Below are 22,296 nucleotides of genomic sequence, written 5' to 3'. Positions count from 1 at the left end.
TTTCTTTGAGTGCAAATTATGCCCATAAATAAATCAATAAATAATTTCAACAACTGCCTTGAGATCAATTGGGCAAAAAATCTTCATGTCCTAAAGGATGTCTGAAAGCTCCAGGTTTACTGAATGCCAGTCAGCAGGGGCCCAGTAAATTTACAATTTGTGTAAGACAAGCACATTGTAGAGTTCAGTGAATACCATTTAATACCTTACATAAAGGCCCAGAAAACAAAATAGCTATGATGCCTTTATTATTTTTGTATGTGTTGTATAGGATGCTGCAAATGAATTGGAGTTCTGCATCAAGTCACCATAAAATAATCATTTAGAGCTCACATGTCATACCAAGAGAGGATAATCTCTGGAACATAAGATGAACTTTATTAATCCCATTGGGAGAAATTTGCATGGTTGGATAAATTCTTGTAGAGAGAGAAGTTACTTCAGATCATCCTAAATGTAAAACAAACACTTGGAATTTAATGGGGATGTGCCAGTGAGATGTGACAAGGAGAGGTATGAGGTAAGCCTGCTAAACTAATTAACAGGAACAGAATGTGGCAAGTGGACACAGATTAAAACCATTATTATCATGTAGTCAGGACTGTGAAACAACCACCTCTGGAACTGTACCCCAACAATTATGAAATACACTATCTCAGAAAGAAGGTAAGGGGATTCACCGTTTCTAGCTCCCTGTTATTGTTCTTGGACTCTACTAGGGTTGCTTTGCATGATTTGCAGTTCAAAAATAATAATCCTTATTTCTCTTACACTGAGCATTGGTGCAACCACTTAGTTCATCTTTTACCTCCCTTCGGTTTAAGCCAAATTGTATTGATTGGCCACCCTTCACGGACAGACTTGAACAGCAGGTGGGTGGGGCTGCTGTGTGCTGTGTGCAAGAGATTATATATTGCCTCTCTTCGGCATCATGCAGATCCAAGAGTTTAAAAAAAACACACCAAAAACTGAGCCCTAAGCCTGAGCTTTTAGAGATTACCTGCCTCTCTCTCTGTTTATCTCTCTAAAAATGTCTGAGAACTCTGAGTCTGCACCAATACAGTGAAGGTGAATGTAAAACTGAATCTGTGTGAATACTAGTGGATCTTATCCCATTAACTGATAAAATGCAAATGCCATGGGATGCTTAAAAATATATAGAATATCCACAGTTAGGCAACTCTGACGCACGAGGTTCAACAAGTTTAAGACAGGTGAATGCCGCAGCTGTCTCCTGTGTTTCCTCGCTGGATGCAGGCTTGGATTGAAAGCAGGTAGACAGACAGGAGGAAACGGGTGAAAGTATAAACACAGAGTGAAGACTGTGCCAGACTCCTGACGGCAGCGGTACTTTGCCTCCTGGGGGATTAGCTGAGATTTCAGGGTGACTGAGAGGACACTGAGCCGATAGCTGGTTAGATGGACGTGCTGCTGAATTTTCAAAGAAAACCAAAACAAACAGGAAGTTCCTTTCAGACTAAGATACGCCGTGGACAGTGTTGGGTAATGTAGAAGTGACGAGTGATCAATCCAATTAATTTTTTGTAGTAGTAACAAGATTAAAGGTACATCCCAGTTTCTCACTACATTTTAATTGGTAGCAGATTGGGAGTGTAGTGTTTTCTGACTGGAAAACTAAAAATAAACTACGCTGTCCTGCTGATGGGTGCTCTTCTTATTCCTGTGAAAATAAAATAAATTGTAGATAATGGTGAAATGGATTTGCAAACACTGAAAAACACAGTCATTATGATAGTACATTTTGAATTTCTTTTGCACATTCGTGCACCCTCTGACATCTGCTTGCTGAAATGTCTTCAATGCAAAATTCATTCAGATCCAAGATGTTTGCAGCTGTTCTTGCATACGCTGCCAGTTTCCACAGCATTTCAGTCAGACTCAAATGCTCCATTTATTCTTTTTGATGTATTTTTGGTAGCTTTACAACTGTGCCCAGAATCACGAGCTTGTTGAAAGGTTAACTGCTAAATTAACTTGCCTTCTCCAAACACATCGACTCTTACTTCTGTGAATCGACTTTGATTCACCCGTTCAGAGCGCATCACTCCAAAAGACATGGTCTTTGCCTACACATGCGTTTCTTTGCAAACAACACTACTGCTGATGCTTTAGATGGCAAAGGCTTTTTTTTCTAGCATGGCTCCCATCGTTTTTGTGTTTGCAAACTGATGAATTCATTACCAATAACTTCAAATGTCACCTGCAGATCCTGCAACAATATTGGTATTTTTTTCTGAGACTTCATTTTGCATCTTTTGAAATTCATGCCCCATGTAATATATTACTGCAATACTGTAAAATCATTTAAAATAATTTCTTTGGAATTAGACCCAACACCCTTTTCCTGACAGGATTATAGAACTCTTTGTATCCCAGCATGAATCATCAGCACCTAAAATGGAAACTCTAATGATACAGACTTGATAAAGTAGGAACTTACTTTTTCCATTTGACTTTATTGAAATTACATAGATGACTACTAAATGTTAAGTTTACATCATGTTTGAATAAGTCACCTGAATTTGTAATTATGTGCCTATTGCACTGTGTTTAATTTGGACTTCAGCAAAGCTAACACAATATATTACCTGTGCAGGTACTGGACCATAAACCAGCGTTTTAAAGAAATTCTGATGTATTAATTTGCTATAAAAAAAAAATCAATACACCAAACATCATCAGTGTAAAATATAACATCTGCGCTGAATTTCACTGCTATCCAAACACGACGTTGGTAATTGAGACTGGGATGTTTGAGATGTGAGTCAATTTCCTGTTCAAGGTGTTGTGTTTCTATTGTTTTATGTTATGTAAATCTTAAACCTGCTCCTGACAGACCTTAAGACTTTAATCAATATAAACTAAAGTGAAATAAGCAAATTCAGTTTGGGAATTCAAGTAAACTTACTGTAAAATATTGAAAATGAAATAAAAACTAATGAGAACTCTGGTCCTGCTCCAGGTCGAAGGGACTGATCAGCTGACACTTAACTGCAGACACACGGTGATGGGATGATGGAAGGAGAGACCGCCACAGGAATGAAACCCAACACTTCAGGAACATAGCTGATAATCATTTTTATTGAACAGAAGAAAATCTCTCAAAGTGAGTGCGTTAGACTGTGGTTCATCATGTTAAAGCATTGAAGCTCATCACTAATAAAGTGCACTTTCAGTTAACTGCCAAATGGAGATTCGCCTCCTTCCCTTACACAAGTTCAGTCAGGTCCCACACGGTGCAGGACGCTCTGCACCTCGGTTCTTCTCGGTAGAACACCATCACAGTCAGACACACGAGACCAAGTGCAACGACTGAAAAATCTTAGTAAGGGCAAGTGCATAAGTGTTAATGGAAGATCAGCGCGTGAAAGAGTCGCTCTCATCACACCAGGGTCTGAAAATTTCTACTATTCCGGCCACTGTTTTCTACCCTGGCTCAGTTTAACCTGGACATCACCATAAAGCGGCAGATGGCGGCTCCTGTTCAGTCCTCTGATTATGCAAGTGTGATTGTAAAACAGCACAGTATTTCTTCATTACTGGTTAACCTTACGCTAAAATCTCTGACATGAGTGTCTTAACATTTTAAGAACTCAACTTTAAAAAAATATTTAGCTATTTCCAGAAGTGTTTTTCTACATAATATTTATGTACAGCTGCATCTTTACAAAGAAAATAATGTTCTGTTAAAGACTGTAGCAAGGTCAGACTCCAGTTTGGCACGTATTCGTCATGACTTCACTCAGAAACGGACTACATGGATGAGACAGCGGAAAGTGCATTCAACACGCCTCTCGTGTACAGACACAGACACTAACCTAACAGATAAATCTTATTCCTATTTCTTATTTATAATGAGATGTGTTAGAAATGGTAATTTCCTCAGCTGTGCAGCAAATAGGAATGTTGTTCACATGAAAACAAGGTGTCTGATGTTGCACTATTCTACAGGGCAAGGCCAAAAAACAAACAAAAAAATACAGGGAAATCATTTACACTAAATTTCAAGGGATTTTAGGATTGCCATGTGCTACATACGACACACAATTTATGTAATCGAAGTCAGACACAAACCGAGGGAAAACATCATAATTCAACACAGGAATGGAAACGAAAGTACGACGCAATGCAAGGTTGCAAAGAGACTGATGAAAGAGGATCCCAGCAGATGCATTACTTTGATATCACAAACACACAGCACGGGGGAGTGGGGGGAGACAACAACAAACCCCCCCCCCCCCAAAAAAACAGCACATCTACTACTCATAATGAAATGGGCTGTGTTCTAATCTCAAAGGGAAACACCACACTGGGTACTTCCACCTCTGGACAATTGCACCATTTTATCTCTTTCAGTCAGTCAGAAGATTAGGCAGTAACAGAGTGGATCGTGTCTCTCTTGCATCATGTTAATCTCTTATTCCACATGTAAAATACAAAATTATACCTACTTTCTTTTTGTTTTTTAGCTGTCCTATCAAATTGTGCATTACATACACTATATCCTCAACAGTGAGAGCTTAACCTTACAGTATAAGCTCTCAAAAAAAAAGAAAAAAAAGAAGAAAAAAAAAGCATTTTACATCATTAATTACACCTTCATTACCAGCATTACATATAAAAGTAATAAATATGTTGAGTTCAATAAATAGGGGCATTCCATGTGAATAAAATATAAAGACTCAGCGGATTTAAGTGAAAACAGCAGGATTTCTTTTCGGTGAGTAGTGTTCGGTGTATGCGGCTCAGCTGGGTAGTGTTTAAGTACCGACTGCCTCTGGTCAGACTAACTTGCCAAAATAAAATCTACTACTGTTAACAGTTGACAGCTTTATGTTCACGTAGTTTAAAGCTTGTGAGTTCTCTGTAATTAGTGTTCAGATATTGCTTGAAAAACATTAGAAATGCATGAAATCTCTCAACGCGTATTATACAGCGTTTGTCTCCAGCTGCGTTCACTTCTCGTGCACCCACTAAAAACACAGATACACCAACGATCAGTTCAGGAAGGGGATTTAGCCCTAATGGAAGTAAGTATGATTGGGTGGCACATCATGGAAGTAGACACCTTATATACATAAAAATGATATAGTACAATTTCCGACAACTGTCTATATGTGCACCATAACCTTCCTGGTAGAGAGCATCCAAGCGTCTGCTTGGTGCAACGCCTTTGTCCCACTGTCTGTCATGCTGTTGAGCATTTTTGCTTTTTGTTTTAAAGTGCAGTCCAAATGCAGGTGGCTAAAAGACAAGAATCAAACTAGAGAGAGACAGAAAGAGCGATAAAGAGGTAAAACCCAGAAGGTGAGACTGGGACAGAGGATTGGCACATACGTCTGAGAGGTCTGACTTGGAGGCGGGGGAGCGGGATGGGATGGAGATGAGGAGTCTGTGAGGCTGACGGTAAAAAAAGAGAAAAGGTTTATTCCTATTTCTCCAGTGTCACTCCCTGGACTGGTAGAAGAGGATGTATCCCGACTCAGAGTTCTTTGAGATGTCTGAGGTAAGACCGTAAAACTCCTCGATAGCCTGGGCATCAATTTTCTGCACAACAGAGGTAAGATGGGGTTTACTGGTAATGCAAACAAATAGATGAGTCAAGGAACATTGAACAAAAAGACCAACACTCAAGAGTGACGCACCTCCACAATGTCATCATCAAACAGCAGCCAGAAGCCATGACTCTTCACTATAGTGATGTAATGACCTCTATTTGGGCCACTGAGGAGACAAAAGACAAACAGTGACTCTGCTGCCACTGCAAACTTCCTTCCTCCTGCCGTTTTCACAAAATTAACCCACAATCAGCCACACGTGTACTCACTGCCATTAAACACAGATTTCTTATGTATGTTAATCATCTTAAAATTCAGTCTATACAACCGCCAACAACCTTAAATACAACGAGCAAAGTGTGCACTTCTGCAAAGAGAAGCAACTAAGCTGACTGCACAGACGGTATAAAAGATGGACACAGCCACGGTGATGTTATCCACTGGTTCGTGAAGTTGTGTTCAACTTCTCAACATTATCATTTTGGCCATCACTTAGTTTTTTGGAAGCAGAAGTGACCATATTTAAATGACAGGGTGGAGTGCTTAGTTATTAGATGGCCTTGCACAGACAGACTGAACTGACAGACTGGGGTGAAGCCCAGCAGACAGCTGCCTTTGTGGATGTTCACCTGCCAGTTAAAGCAGCCACACCCAATAATATTGCAGACATTAAGTCTTAATAGATTTTTAAGCGGTGAGTTATACAAAGTCCTTCACAGCTGTTGAAGAGGGAAATTAGCTACAGAGTCCTAGACTATTTTTGTACACGGCTGTAAACCTGTTTACATCTGTTGTTAAACTGAAGATTTTAACATGGGAGTCTATTGGAGTGACTCACTTTTAGTTTTTGCCACTTCTGCGTCGGCTTCATTTTTGTGGTTGGTTGAAAACACTGTGTAAGACGTGCTAGTTCTTGATGCATTTTTAAAAAATACCTGTGCTGTGATACCTGTGCCCTGTACTACGAAGTGAGTTCAGCATACCCGGAGTAGCTTTTTGTTATATGGATTCACTTACCCTACCATGGGCAATCGGGATGAGCAGCCACATGAAGCTGGTTATCAACTAAGTTAACCCAGGGGTTCCTGATCTGGGTACAAGCGCCAACTGTGTGAGTGAACCAACTTATCAATATCACAACTTAATCACTGAGACATGCGAGAATCTGATGGGCTACAGGGCTATCATGACCTGGATGACTAAGACTCTACACAGAATGATGGGTTATAATCTAGTATTCCATTAAATTATGGATGGCGTTTAATGGTCTGAGCGCAAGTAAAGAATAAATACAAAAGCATATTTCAAATGTCCACAAGTACAAACAAACAGGTGTCCTGATATTGAAGCTCTTAGAACAACAAAATTGTTTGCAGCCAAAAGGTTAAAATAAATTATTATTATTAATAATAATAATAATAATAATAATAATAAAGATGCATCTAAGATTATGTATTTATTCCTAACGCTCATTCGGGAAACACAAGGACTTCAGACACTCCTACTATCCACACACAGAGGTCCGAAGGATCTTCCAGGAATGGTGATGCTATTTTCCAGAGACTTGATTGGTCAGTAGGCAGTGATTTTATATCTGCTGATCTCGAATCTGCAACCTATCCTGCTCTGGTGCAGGTTAGGTTTACCACAGTGATGCTACCTAGTAAGAAGTGTACAGGTTTTCTCTGTTTTTTTCTGTAGTACAGAAAACCCGGGTTAGCCCTGAAGTTACCCATATAAGATGAAATCCTGCTTCATAGTTCAGGCCTCTGAGGCCTTACTACAAAACAGGATTTGGGGCTTAGTTAAATAACTGCAGGTTTAACCTTGTTTTTTCAGTAAGGTGGTTCACTTCTTACAGGGGTACATTTATGGAACCTGCTCTGAAACAGGTTACATTGGAGATCAGAGATCCACAGGTATGAAGTCACCATCTACTGACTAACTGATTCTCCAGAAAGAACGTCACGATTCCTGGAAGATCCCTCAGACCTCTGTGCATGAACATTAGGAGGGTCTGAAGTTCTTTAGCAATGTATTTGCCTTTCCCTGATGATCAGAGCTATTTAACCAACTTTGACTAACTGCTTAGCCTGATTCCTGATGTTGAGTTAGGTGAAGCCAGATAAGAAAAATATATCCTGGGTACGTTGAACTCGCTTCATAAAATAGGTTGCTGCTTTCTGGCTTTGTGGGTCAGTTGAAGAAATGTTTGATCAGTGAGTCAGAAGGCTTAAGAAATGTAACTTTTTTTTTAAAATCCTAAAATATGACAACAATAGCCTTACATATCTAGTTGTACCAAGTGTGACTGCATCCATAACACATACTTTTACTAAATGGACAGTAATCAGTATATTGTACCTTCCACAGTGCACCACCACGGCTACCAGATCATACATGCGATCCAGGTTGACTGCATCCCCAGACGTGTTAAAGAGACGGAGTTCTAGTGGGAAAACCACCCGATAGGACAACTTGGTGTAGCGGTGCAACTGCTCCATGTACTTAAACCTCTTGAGGTGTAGCGCCAGGATCATGGGAAGTTTCTTCACACGCATCCTGCAGTGAAGAACACATGCTTAGGAAGGCGCATTTCTACACAGGGAAACGTCACACTGATATCAAATTCAGAGCTTTACTGACCGTTTCTGCGCTTCCTGCTTGCTGCAGCATGTCTCACAGTAGTATTTGTATTCACTGCACAAAGTCTCTGTGTTACTGAAGTCCCTGGAGGAAAGAGCCGACCACAGGAGGCTCAATTATTCAGTCTCGCTCAGACCAAAGGAATTATGTCAGCTCTGTCTGAATGTATAACAAATCAATACTACCTGAGACAGTGGGTTATTGATGTGTTCTGCTCCACATCCACGGAAAGATCCAGAAAATCCTCATCTTTGCTGCTCACCTGTCAGACAGCGAGAGAGACACCGATGTAACTCATTTGTCGTTACTTTGACAGAGTCGGCAAGGATAAGCCTGCTGCGCTGTGACAGAACAACCACCCGCCCACACCTACACACCCTCAGCCAGTCTTTGAAATGCTGATTTGAGTGAATGGCTTTTGTCTCTACACAGTGCAGTGCCTTGGTGTTTGCAGGGGTTGCTCTGGGCAACATGTCCCACTCCTTGCGCTCAAAAAAGTGAGGACAAAGCCTCGGATGGCTCTGACGTAAACTGGGTGGTCAGAGCTCGCTCAGTGACTCTTCTTTTTTTTTTTGCATCTCTCAGCACCTTTGCAAAGAGCTAATCCCCTTTTCAGACTTATTCAGATGAGCTCTCTTATGCAGGAACTAGCAGATCTATTACGAGATGAAACTACTTCTCTATAGACCACTCAAAATGCAGAAAACCAGGCGCACACACCGTTTCGCAGTTGAGACAGCGCGTCTCGTTGGTCAGTGTGCCTTGGAAGATATCATGAACCCATGTGGGCTCCGTCTTGTTCTCCGTCTCGGCCTCCGTGGTGACAGCGGTGCCGTTGTTCTTGAGGCGCCCGTTCTGCTTTTCCTGCTTTTTCTCCTCTTGCAGGATATCGGCCACCGTGTTCAGCAGGTAGTTGAGGAATTCGTGGGCATCTTGTTGCATGTAGTTGTCAAACAGATCTGGAGGGAAATACCAAGATAACAGAAGACAGCTCAAAGAGGGGAACAGACTAGGATACCCCAGAGACAGCATTTTCTGCGTTTAATACAGATTATATTTGTAAATAATATTTCTACCACACTTAGCCTACAGCGGGCCGCTATTCAAACCTACGCAACGATTTAAATACAGCCGAGAGCTCTGAAATTTTAACAGATCAGTGCTAAGGATAAAAGGCTGGACCACAGCTTTTCATTGAAGCCAAAGAAAAGACCAATAAGGCTGCAGCGGCTAATCTCAGTTTAGGTTAACGGAAAGACTGCAAATTGGGGGAAGCGGTTAGCTGGGATCTGCATACATTAGCAAAATTTGCCTCAAGGCACCTCTGAAGCTATTAGCTAATTAAATCTTGTTTCAAAGAATACGTTGTTGCACGCTCTATTAGGGGGGAGAAAGAACTGACAAACCTTTTCTCGCTGATAACATTCTGACAATTACAGGTGTGATCAATAACTTTAATGACTGCAGGCTCAAACAGAAAACTGTCATCATTACAGTGACTTCAACTGTAAAGTGAAAATGCTTGCCTCGACTTAAGTCACGAGTGAAGTAAAATCAGGAGGTTTATTTACATTGTAAACATCCATGCGCACTCTTTGTTTTGACACATCTGTATATAAGAGGAAAAATATAAGAAGGGAAGAGTGGGAGCATGGAGAGGAAAAAAAGTCCAGAGATGAGGCAGCTGACTGAAGCTAAACAGAGATTGCATTGTTCCTGTACATAAAGAGCTTCCTCAATATGGATAGCAGTGAACAGTCGGCCTTTCTCTCAGCTCTACTCTGGATGACCTTACCACCAACATGCACCTGCCCTTCACTTCAAATATTCAGACTGTAATATAGCTCAAGCAGTTACCGCCACACAACACAAAACCACAGCCTTCAGCTATCCATGTGTGGGAAAAGGATGCACATGATGGATACTTCAAATCATTTTTAAACATTCTGTGTCTGTTTTGACATTTTATGAGGATACATTTTGACAAGAAAAATGATGAGTGCGACAACTAATGGAAGACTGTTCCTCCAGTAATCCAGCATAGTACCAGAACCCAGGAAGTGGGACACCTAAGATCAGAATATGAAAACTTTTCCTACTATGTTTTACTTTGGGGAGGGGGCACATTAATTATTAAATATTTATAAGGTGCTCCTCTGCAAATACTTCAACTGCCAAGTGACTAAGGATATGTTGAGCTGCCTCTCCAGTGAGGTTTTCAACCCCAGGGACAAACTCCAACTGTACTGACAGTAGTCCTTTTTCTGACAGGAGGTATCGGGGCTACAAGTGCACTTTCTGCAGATCATCTGCAGAGGAACAGTTTATTTGAAAAGTTTCAGAATTCATCACAGTACAGAAACAGCATTAATGAAGGTTACAAATGATCTTCTTACAGCCTCTGACAGTGGACTCATCTCTGTTCTTGTCCTGTTGGACCTCAGGGCAGCTTTTGATACTGTTGACCATAACATTTTATTACAGAGATTAGAGCATACTATAGGTATTAAAGGTACTGCACTGCAGTGGTTTGAATCATATTTATCTCATAGACTCCAATTTGTTCATGTAAATGGGGAGTCTTCTTCACACACTAAGGTTAATTATGGAGTTCCACAGGGTTCTGTGCTAGGACCAATTCTATTTACATTATACATGCTTCCCTTAGGCAGTATTGTTAGAAAGCATTGCATCAATTTTCATTGTTATGCAGATGATACTTAGCTTTACCTATCAATGAAGCCAGATGACACACATCAATTAATTAAACTGCAGGAATGTCTTAAAGACATTAAGGCCTGGATGACCTCTAATTTCCTGCTTCTAAAATCAGATCAAACTGAAATTCTTGTTCTCGGCCCCACAAATCTTAGAAACATGGTGTCTAACCAGATACTTACTCTGGATGGCATTACTTTGGCCTCCAGTAACAATGTGAGAAATCTTGGAGTCATTTTTGACCAGGATATGTCCTTCAATGCACATATTAAACAAATATGCAGGACCGCTTTTTTGCATTTGTGCAATATTTCTAAAATTAGAAACATCCTTTCTCAGAGTGATGCTGAAAAGCTCATTCATGCATTTATTACTTCTAGGATGGACTATTGTAATTCATTATTATCAGGCTGTCCTAAAAGCTCCCTGAAAAGCCTTCAGCTGATCCAAAATGCTGCAGCTAGAGTACCGACAGGGACTAGAAAGAGAGAGCAGATTTCTCTCATATTGGCTTCTCTTCATTGGCTCCCTGTTAAATCTAGAATAAAATTTAAAATCCTTCTCCTCACATACAAGGTCTTGAATAATCAGGCCCCATCTTATCTCAAAGACCTTATAGTCCCATATCACCGCAACAGTGCACTTCTCTCTCAGACTGCTGGCTTGTGGTTCCTAGGATACTTAAAAGTAGAATGGGAGGCAGAGCCTTCAGCTTTCAGGCGCCTCTTCTGTGGAACCAGCTCCCAGCTCGGATTCGGGAGACAGACACCCTCTCTATTTTTAAGATTAGGCTTAAAACTTTCCTTTTTGATCAAGCTTATAGTTAGGGCTGGATCAGGTGACCCTGAACCATCCCTTAGTTATGCTGCTATAGGCCTAGGCTGCTGGGGGGGTTCCCATAATGCACTGTTTCTTTTCATTCACCTTATTTACTTTGTTTATACTCCATTCTGCATTTAATCATTAATTGTTATTAATCTCTGGCTCTCTTCCACAGTGTGTCTTTTGTCCTGTTTCTCTCCCCTCAACCCAACCGGTCGCAGCAGATGACTGCCCCTCCCTGAGCCTGGTTCTGCTGGAGGTTTCTTCCTGTTAAAAGGGAGTTTTTCCTTCCCACTGTCACCAAGTGCTTGCTCATAGGGGGTCGTTTTGACTGTTAGGTTTTCTCTGTATTATTGTAGGGTTTTTACCCACAATACAAAGCGCCTTGAGGCAACTGTTTGTTGTGATTTGGCGCTATATAAATAAAATGGAGTTGAATTGATTTGAAACTTTGAAAATAACAGCGTGAGTACTTTCATCAGGATCCGTGCTCACCATTCTCTTTCCGTAGGCGGGAGATGAATTTCTTCGGCGGTATGACACCGACTTTTTTCTTCTGCGTGGCGATGGAGTGGAAGAGGTCAGCCAGGCATGTGAGCAGGTTCTCCTTCTTCTTCTGCTGGGCTTTGTAGGCCAGCACATTCTCCCGGAAAGGCCGGCAGAAGTAGAGAGCCTGGAGAACGGAGTTGCAGTAACATGTGTTTCCAAACTGAGGGAGGAAGCCACAGGGACACACCAACGCAAACCAGTATGAGAACGGGGGGGAAGCTGTTTACAACAGTGACTCAAATATTTCTTTTAGATTATCTGTTATGAATTGGTGGAAAAATGCCAGTGTGTTCTTTTGTTTTTATCCATTCAGCAGACACAGTGTCTGGAGTGTTGAGAAACTTGTGTGTTTATGTAAATGTCTCATTAAGGGAACAGAACATCCCTATTTCAGCCAAGAGTCTCACAAACAATGCTGCTACATGACTCACTGCAGTCCCGTGGCATTTTATTTTGAAAAATGACACCAGTGTTTTTTGGCAATAGCTTCTGTTCATGCATGTGAGGATTTAGTGATACTCACGTTGACCAATCCAAAGTAGTGTTCATTGATTGGGAATTGCTCCGGGCCGATGTCTTTCTCCAGAGCAGAGGCATTGGTGCCCTGAGAGGACAAAACAGGAGACACCATCATCACAATCATCTCGTATAACATTTTAATCCTTCGTCTTCATGTGGAATTAGATGACAGCCTTATTTGTTTAGTCCGGCGTGTTTATATACAGGCAAATAAATATGGAAATGAAGCATAGTCAAAGGGAAGCAAGAAGCTTTAAAGCTGCAGCTACAGGGTAAACTAAAGAAAGATTCCTTCTAAAACAATACAATTGACATGTTTCAAGGTCTCGGTTATCCACAGAAGGGACTGCAATAAAACACAATTTTAAAAAAAGTCCTGTCAACGTAGAAAACGGACATGGCCTGAACAGGTAGACCCATGTCAAAAGTCAGGAGTCTTGCTGCACCCAATTGCTGAGACAGAGCACTTATCTCCTGTCAGGGCCGTTTCACTTGTCAGAGCTCAAAGCTTTTTCAAATGAATCACAGCTTTGTTGGGCGAACACAGAAGACAATTTAGGTTGGGGAAGCCTTTGGCTTCTAATAACTGTCATTTCTCATCTGTCAAAGCAGACAATGCATACCCGTCTGTCTGATTTACCACTTCCAGTCTAGGATGTTTTGGGAGATATGCAGGTCCCAGGAGACACAAATTATCAAGGAGAATCCGTTGAAAACATATCCTAAGTGAACCCAAGAATCCATCACATTTTGGAATTTGAGCTCCTCCTCATAAATAGGAAGCAGGCAGTGGTATTGTTAGTTTAGAAAGGAATTAATTCTTAAAGGGGGACCTATTATGCTCCTCTCTTCATATATTTCTTTTTGCTTACAATGCACAGCTTGAAACAAACCTTATTCCTCTAACATTGAGGGTGCACTCTCGCCTCACGGCAAGAAGGTTCCTGATTTGAATTTGCTGGCCTGTATGTGTAGAGTCTGCATGCTCTCCCCGTCCCTGCACAGGTTTCCTCCACGTTAGTCAGTTATATTAAAAAAAATAAATAAAAAATTATTATTACTGTTGCGATTTCGACCTCAGCACCCAGCAAGGCAGACTATTTTACCAGCTGAGACACAGTGACATCTAATAACTAGAGATGCACCGAGCTGATATTTTGATCAGCTTGTGGTCAGGTGAGGTGACGGGATTGAAAAGATAGATGATGTTTTTTTTCTCCCTGGCAATTTCTTGTTCTTGCTCTATGTTTGGTGTAACACTTGCATGGAGGCTTCGTAAAAGTTGTAAAAGGTAGTGGCACTTTTACACTCAGCTTAAAAGACACCAGTTCAAATAAATTAGGTGAGCAATAAAAATACAGCTGATCAATGGGCTCACTGTTAGTGGAAGTGTTGTACCTGAACTTCACAAAGTTCAATGCATCCCTACTAATGAAAACCAGTGTCCACTCAAACTGTGTGGCATTTGTCTAGAAGGCCCACTGCCACCTATGTGTTTGTAAAACGCACAATATCCTGCTGAGATATGAAATAATATATCAGTGTGTAATAGTGTATGAACTGACTGCAGGCTTTTCATATTAGTCTAAATAAAGCAAAGGGCACTGGCATTAGGCAGAGCCGTTTAAGTCTGTTCTTACCCACTCTTCACTGCCCCTGAACACACCAGGAGCACAGATTAGTGCAGATTCCTGCTCTGTGCTACCAGGATGTAACCGGCCCTCTGCTGCAGCACCACATTATGCAATCACACCAAGCTGTCAAAGGCAGCAAGCTGTCTCATCCCTCCTGTCAATCACCACTGACAGCTATACAAATTGCACATTGTTTTCGTCTCGCCAGGATGCAGCACACACTGTCAAAGCTCCCGGGAAGCTGCAGCGTGCAGAGGTGCACAAAAGGGGCCCTGTCTGACCAGCAGCACTGAGAAGTAGGGGCCACGATTTAAATTACTGTGCACAGTCATTATAAAATAGCCTGCAGTGTGCACATTGTCTGGGTGCAGGTGGGAGGCGACTCATCACACACACACCGGGATCAGCACAGTGCCTGCAGGCAGATCGATATCAACACGGAAAAGCAGCGAGATACTCACCATATTACAAATGGAGGCGATGTTTCTGACAGTCATTTAGTTTACAGTGTCCTCCTCACCGCCATCTTTATAAAATAAACAGAGCAGGGCGATACTGAGAAATGAAGTTAATTCGCAGCCGCGGCTGGAGGCCAGACTGCAACCCCAAGCGTCAGAAAGCAGGCAGAGAGACACGGAGCACCATGCAGCCGGCACGGAGCTGGGGGTCGGACTGCGCTCACTGCGGACACGGCTGCATCCTCGCACACATATCCAACACGCCTCAGCTGGAAACTGTCCGTGCACAACAGGACAGGAGAAAGTTGCAGGTTGTTAGCAACGTTTAGGAAACAAGCCTGCTGTGTGAGGAAGCATTGCGGCCCCACCCACCAGAGGAAACCCCCGAGAGCTGATTGGTCCGGATTTAGCCGAATTGATTGACATGAGCGAAGAGCCACACACAGACCTGCACGGTGGAGTTTGAGTGAGCTGCATCCAATCATCAGCAGTGGTTTAGAACAGGGGTTTGGGGGAGTTGTAGTTAAGTTATGTGACGCATACAAATGTTCACATAAAATATATTTTTGCTCTATAACAGAGAAGTATTTTCCCTGTTATAGAAAGAAGAAAATATTAATCACAAGTGATGATCAAAAGAATTCTGTTTTCAAAGATCTAACAACACAAACAGCATAATCTTAAACCAGAAACTTTTTTTCTTTTTTTTTTTTTCTTTCTTTTTTTGCTACAAAATTCCTTTTGTGTTTGTCAACACATATGTTCATAAGATTAGCGGCTGTGGCGCAGGAGGTAGTGCATCTACCAATTGGAAAGTCAGTGGTTCTTCTAGTCTGCATGTTCAAGTGTCATTGGGCAAGACAGTGAACCCTGAGTTGCCCCTAATGCATCCATCGGTGTGTGTGTGTGTGTGAATGCTAGGTTAAAAACACCTAATCATAGAAAAAGAAAAAAAAAAAACACTTGTATGAATGTTTGAATAAGACTTGTAGTAATAAATTCAATTTCAAAGAAAGAAAAGTGAGCAAAGAGTTTGGACAAAAGAGACACCATGGGAGAGAGAGACAGAGTTTAAATATAATAACTGATGATTAAATGCAGAGTGGTGTATAAACACACAGAGTGAGAAGAGGTGAGCGCATCATGGGAAGCCCCCCAGCAGTCTAAATGTATTGCAGCATAACTAACAGATTGTTCAGGGTCACCTGATCCAGCCCTAACTATAAGCTTTATTAAGATGGAAAGTTTTAAACCTAATCTTAAAAGTAGAGAGAGTGCCTGTCTCCCAGATCCAGACCAGCTCACAGTTCCCACCTGAAAGCTGAAGGCTCTTCCTCCCATTCTACTTTTAAAACTCTGAAACAACAAAAAAAGATAAGAAAGATACCATGAGGTCTTAAAGATATGATTGGGCCTGATTATTCAAGACCTTGTATGTGAGGAGAAGGATTTTAAATTCTATTCTGAATGTAACAGGAAGCCGATGAACAGAAGCCAATATGGGAGAAATATGCTCTCTCTTTCTAGTCCCTGTCAGTACTCTAGCTGCAGCATTTTGTATCAGCTGAAGGCTTTTTTTTAGGGAATTTTCAGGATAACCTGATAATAATGAATTACTATAGTCCAGCCTAGAAGTAATGAATGCATGAACTAGTTTTTCACCATCACTCTGACACAGGATGTTTGTAATTTTAGAAATATTGCACAAATAATGAAGGCAGTTCTACACATTTGTTTAATATGCTCACTGAAGGACATATCCTGGTCAAAAATGATTCAGTGTTATTGGAGGCCAAGGTAATGCCATCAAGAGTAAGTATCTGGTTGGACACCATGTTTCTAATATTTCTAGGATAGAGTGCAATAACCTTAGTTTTGTCTGAATTGTTGTCCAAGTCTTTATGTCTTTAAGACATTCCTGCAGTTTAGCTAATTGATTTGTATAATCTGGCTTCATGGATAAACAAAAGACGGGGTATTATCTGCATAGCAATGGAATTGTATGCACTGTTTTCTTATAATACTGCCTCAGAATGTACAGCATAAATAGAAGTGGTCCTAGCATGGAACCCTGTGGAACTCCATAATTAACCTTAGCGTATGAAGAAGACTTCCCATTTACCTGAACAAATTATAATACGAATAATACGAATACCTTTATTAGTCCCACAATGGGGAAATTATGCAGTATTATGCAGTATGCAGTCAAGTTCTCCAGAGTCCTGCTAATGACTTCTATATTTGACTCAGGTGTGTTGAAGCAGAGACACATCTAAAAGTTGCAGGACACCGGACCTCAAGGCCTGGATTTGAGGATCCCTGGTTTAGAGGAAGATATTTTTGAAGTTGACTGCTGACTCTGTTGAAGAGTCTAAGTAAATATCAGCAGCTCTTAGAGCTGCTGTACTTAATGACATACTTGTGGGATGGCTGTGAATATTTTTTTCTCTGATGGTTAAACTTTTATTCTTTTATTTGTTCTTTTCTTCAATCAGCAATAAATTGTAAGATGTCCTAGCTTCACAGAGGGCTTTTTAAAAAAAAAAAAAAAAAAAAAAAAAAAAAAGACTAACAAACTATTCTTCCAGGCTAAATGAAAATCTTCTAAATTAGTGAGATGCTATTTCTCCACAGTATCCAGAGTCATACGCAATGAGGATGTAACAATATTAACAAGATGATCGACCTCTGTGGGAGTAGAGTTTGGGTAGCTTCTCTGCACTATTATCATGCATCCACTGCAGCCCCGAACATTGCTCCACATTCCCTGGCAGAGTTACACATGGGAATCCAATTGTCTGACTCACTCAGATCAGACAGTAAATGGTCTTTAACCTGCCAGATCTCTGGCATAAAATTTGTGTGATATCCAATTGAGCCCATGTGTGAACAAAGCAGATCATTGTCTTGTGAATTTAGAGTAAAGGAGTGGGCGTCATGTATTCTGTCTCCTGCATGCGCTACTCAACTACTCAACTCAAACCAGGTGAAATATTTCCAGTAGTGAAGCAATGTGTTTCTCTAGTTGTATGTGAGAAAGTCCAGCTGGAATGTCCTGACATTATTCTCTTGGCACTAACAAGTTGAAAATAGCAAAAAGTTGAATACAAGTAAAATCAGCCCAAGTGAATGTGGTCATATCTGAAGAACTTCTATCAAACAGATATTGTGTTCATGTGAATGAGATGGACAACCTGAAAACAAACAAAAACAATAACCAAAAGAGGATATATATAATAAATGTATCATTCCAGTAACCATAAACATATGGCATTCACAGGGCGGTCAGTTTTCCTTATTTGTCCAGGAAGTGAAACTCTTAAGAATCTCTTTTGCAGGATTCTCCGGTGGGGCCAAGATAGGTACGGTTAGCTTAGGATGTTTTTTTGTTTGTTCATTTTGGGGTTTTTTTGCAGAAGAAATCCCACACAAGCATTATGGAGAACATGCAAATGCCACATAGAAGGGCCCTGCCTGGGCTTGATCAAGAACCCTTTTACTGTGAGGGATCAGTGCTAACCAAATTCACCTGTGCAAAATCAATTCGGCAAAGGTAACATAATGCTCTCATGATGCATTTCCTTGAGATCTTTACTGAGATGCTCCTTGCCTGCAAAACCTCTGCTTCTTTTAAATTTCAAGTGGCCTGTTTGTAATGCAGGCCTTCTGTTTAAAAATGCAATCTTCAAGCCCTGATAACATCATAAAGACAATTCTTTAGGCTTTCGAGGAATCCTCTCTGAAGCCAGCAGGGCTCAGAGACACTCCTTTACACTCTGGAAACTTCTGTTATGTACTGGCCGTCATTCTTTTGTAAGGTGACATTCTGTAAATGTATTTAGTTATTATTTAATTTGCAGTTATTTGGCTCTCTAACTGCCAATTAGCTGACCATGAGGAAGAGGGAGGGCATTTGAGGTAAGAGCTCCGCAGGAGTCCCGGGCCCTCGGGACGCTCTCATTTACCAACGGCTTTGTTTGTGCTTTCAAAACATTCCCTCTGCAATTATCTCCTTAGCATTTCAATACGAACAAAAACAAAGGAAAACAGCAGATAATTATGATAGACATACTTCAAAAGGAACGGGAAAAGGAGAAAGGAATAAAAGTATTCACAGAAAAACAAATAACACAATAATAGGGGTGGCAGTTTGAGCTGAGGAGGATGGGAGAGCCTCATTGTTGATCAGATGTTTTGTATGTAGTAATTCAGAAACTTGCTGACTGATGTGTTCTCATGGTTTATCTATGAAAACTTTTGATGGATGGGGAAACAATTACATGTGGTTAATGCTCTTGGCTCTTGGCACAAAACATTCCCAGACTTGCTTTCTATTTTCAGTCCAGTCAGTATTAATAGGACAGAGAGGCGCAGTGGATGCAGATGCCGTGACTCATACTCCTTTTACTGTCATTATTCCTGCTCTTTAGGTGCTCAGTGAGAAGCATAAAGGGTATGAAAAATATGTTCAGTGTAAAAGCATTTACAATGAAGCCCAAATAGGCATGAAAACAAGTCCTGTTGTGTACATCTGATGATCTATTCCCAGCCTTGCTGATGAGCTCAAAACTGTTTTATCTCCTATCTCTTCAGGCTTTGCAGGACAGCTCATGTATCAACACAAGGCCTCAGGTGAACTGAAAAGATGGGTCAATCAGTCTGCACTTATCTGGAGTTTTAATCTCTCTCATCTAGTGTTTTTCCTCTTCGTGTTCAGATTGAGCTGAAGGGATGTCTGTATTCACAACATGTGATAATGAACCTCAAAGGACCTTCTCTGCTTGCCCCATTTGAGACCAGAAGTGGGGCTAAATGTTTGGGGCAGACAAACACACAAAGAAAAAATGTAAAAAAATAAAAATTCCAGTCAAAGAGTCTGGCTCCACCACTAAAAGCACTGATGACCTTCCTGTTCTTTAGCTGCTACAAAGAGAAATGAATTATGCATCACTTCCCTGCCGCCAAGAAAATAATCCTTCCACAGTTTAGGCTGTGATTCACTGGCACAGGCTTCTGATACATCAAGGTTAGGAACACTTCATTAAGACTGTTGTACCAAAGTTTACCCCCACCCGCACCACATCCCAGCCGCTGTGCGGTCTGCTCCTGGGGACTGTGTTATGATGGCTGCTAATACAGGATGATTCACAACTCAAATATTTGCAAAAAAATTGTTGCATGTTCAGAATGAATCAGTTAGTGTGACATTTCTTTGCACAGTTGTAGCATTTGAAGTGAAAAACAAAAGCATTTTGTTGAAGCCTTTTGCTTTGATCTGAACCCTTCTCACGTGTTAAGCCACAATTTGTACTCCACAAAAAAAAACAAAAAACCCCTAGTAATTATCAAAACTATTTGTGTGTATACAAATACCTTAGATATGCATGTCAAATAAATGTTGCTCCACAAAGAGGCGTATTTTGATATTGCTGATCTGATACAGAAGCTAGAGATTCAGCTTGTGTGACAGTGATAGCGCCACATCATACTGGTGACTGCTTTTCCTTTTATTTTGTGACGGTTTCATATTTTGAGTTGGAAGCAGAAACAAAGCAGGTTTTAGTATCTTTCCGCAGCTGCAGGGCATCCGAAATGGAGAGGCAGGTTATAGTGTGGGCCTGATTGTATGCCAGAGGTCTGGATCTTATGTCCTGTCTCAAAAGCACGAGGAAGCCTTTGTCTTATTTATTATCTTGTTAGGTTTCTCAGCACAAAGATTTTATAGTTGGCAAATGGAAAAAGAATATGCATTAGGTGGCACGATCCTTTTGCAGTAATACAAAAGCGCCATGGGAAAGATTGCAGTGTGTTCAAAAAATGCACAGGACTATTAACACTGACTTTAAGGTAAGTGTTGTTCTTCATATTTTATGCAGCCAGCAAATCCTCTGCATGATTAAATTCTATTATGATTAGCTTTCGTCCAATCAGACGCGAGCTCCTGTTAGAGTTTGTATCCCGGTCAAGTTACATTCACCATTCCATGCTCCGAACACTTAAACCTAACAAAACAAACTCAGTGTGTGTTATATTAGGGGAGATGGGGAGAGAGAGAACAGCAAAAACATGGAGGGGTTGGGGTGGGTGGGGGAATTGGTAGCCGTGCACGCAAGCTTTGGCTCGTTCATTGGCTTCTCGTACACACTGTTCCAAACAGTCTCTGGTTTATATGTACTACCCCTGCTTCTATAAACAGAGGAGAAGGGCATGTTGGGTGCTGGCACTCGGTGCTCTCTGGACCACAACAGACTTGCCGCTGTATTAGCACACTGGCATACGCTATATTGTCTGTGTCATCAGAGTCTCAACGTGTAGAAATAATATGAAGAAACTATTTTATAAAAGCTACAGCTAATATCTTCATTATTGATTTATCTATTTTTCACAGTTGTCTGTTTAGTCTTTACTTTTACCTATAAAGTTTTGTTTTGCACTCTTTGAACTGCATTCCCTGCAAAAAATAAATAAAAACTATTTTTTTGATTGGCTGATGTGTGTTGTAAAATTTGAATCAAGCAGCACTGAGCCACCCTTTTGGTACTGTAACATTGCATGTGAAAAAGATCTCTTTGAGGTCATGTATATTAATAACAAAAAACAACTTCTGTAAGCCTGATTTGATGTCTGTACAGTGTTTCTTTGGTCCAACCATCAATCAAAACCAAAACGTTTACAAGTTTATGATGAAAATGGAAAATCTTCACATTTGAGAGTTTTTAACCAGTTATCTTCTTGATAAACATGCCTGATAAATCCATTAAGTGAGTGTGACATTAATTCAGGCCACAGCAGACAGTCTAAGTAGATCAGCTGATAATTGATTTCATTGCCAGCCTACATCATAGGACACGTTGTTCAGGTCGCTTTAGTCTGTGTACGGTTGCTGCTGCAGCTGCAAGCTGCTTTGTAACACACCTCCATGCCAGCTCATCATTTTCATCCTTTGTCTGTCCTGGTCGTACTGCTGCTCTTCTTCCTGCAGTCTTTCTATATGCTTCCAGTGGCAGTTCAAACTGGATTTGCATCTCACTGGCCTGCATGCACAGTGTACTGACTTCAGGAGCCAAAGGAAACTGAAATCAAATTCCACACTGTTAGCTAATAAAAGATTATTCTCCAAGCAAAACAGAAACTCAAATAACACATTTCATAATAACAAAATCCTGGAGACCCAAATAACAAAAATGTTCATTTAGTTTATCATAAAAACATCCATAGCCTTTTATTATCACCATCAGAAATCCTAAAAATTCACCTGTTCTGTTCCACAGCCACAATAGCTGCATTGTTTTCATTGCACACGGGAGGGAGCAGTTAAGAGCTAACTGTGACCATCTAATTCAGGCAACCCTCGAAACTGACTGCTTCTAT

The 22,296-nt window shown here is 40.8% G+C and overlaps 1 protein-coding gene across 1 annotated transcript; it reads right to left on the bottom strand.

The window, feature by feature from the left end:
- Positions 1-3,084: 3,084 nt before the first annotated feature.
- Positions 3,085-15,313, bottom strand: usp46 (ubiquitin specific peptidase 46). The gene is made up of 9 exons (XM_030727954.1): positions 14,929-15,313; positions 12,838-12,918; positions 12,261-12,474; positions 8,946-9,184; positions 8,411-8,487; positions 8,226-8,309; positions 7,944-8,141; positions 5,667-5,745; positions 3,085-5,568 (listed from the first exon to the last, which is right to left on the bottom strand). The coding sequence occupies exons 1-9, from the start codon at positions 14,962-14,964 to the stop codon at positions 5,467-5,469; spliced, it is 1,110 nt and encodes a 369-aa protein (XP_030583814.1). The 5' UTR covers positions 14,965-15,313; the 3' UTR covers positions 3,085-5,466.
- Between the last annotated feature and the right edge of the window lie 6,983 nt (positions 15,314-22,296).

Source organism: Archocentrus centrarchus, chromosome 4, assembly GCF_007364275.1.
Source record: "Archocentrus centrarchus isolate MPI-CPG fArcCen1 chromosome 4, fArcCen1, whole genome shotgun sequence".
NCBI lineage: Eukaryota > Metazoa > Chordata > Actinopteri > Cichliformes > Cichlidae > Archocentrus > Archocentrus centrarchus.
Note: the sequence above shows the minus strand (reverse complement) of the source record. Positions and strands in the feature narration are given on the sequence as shown.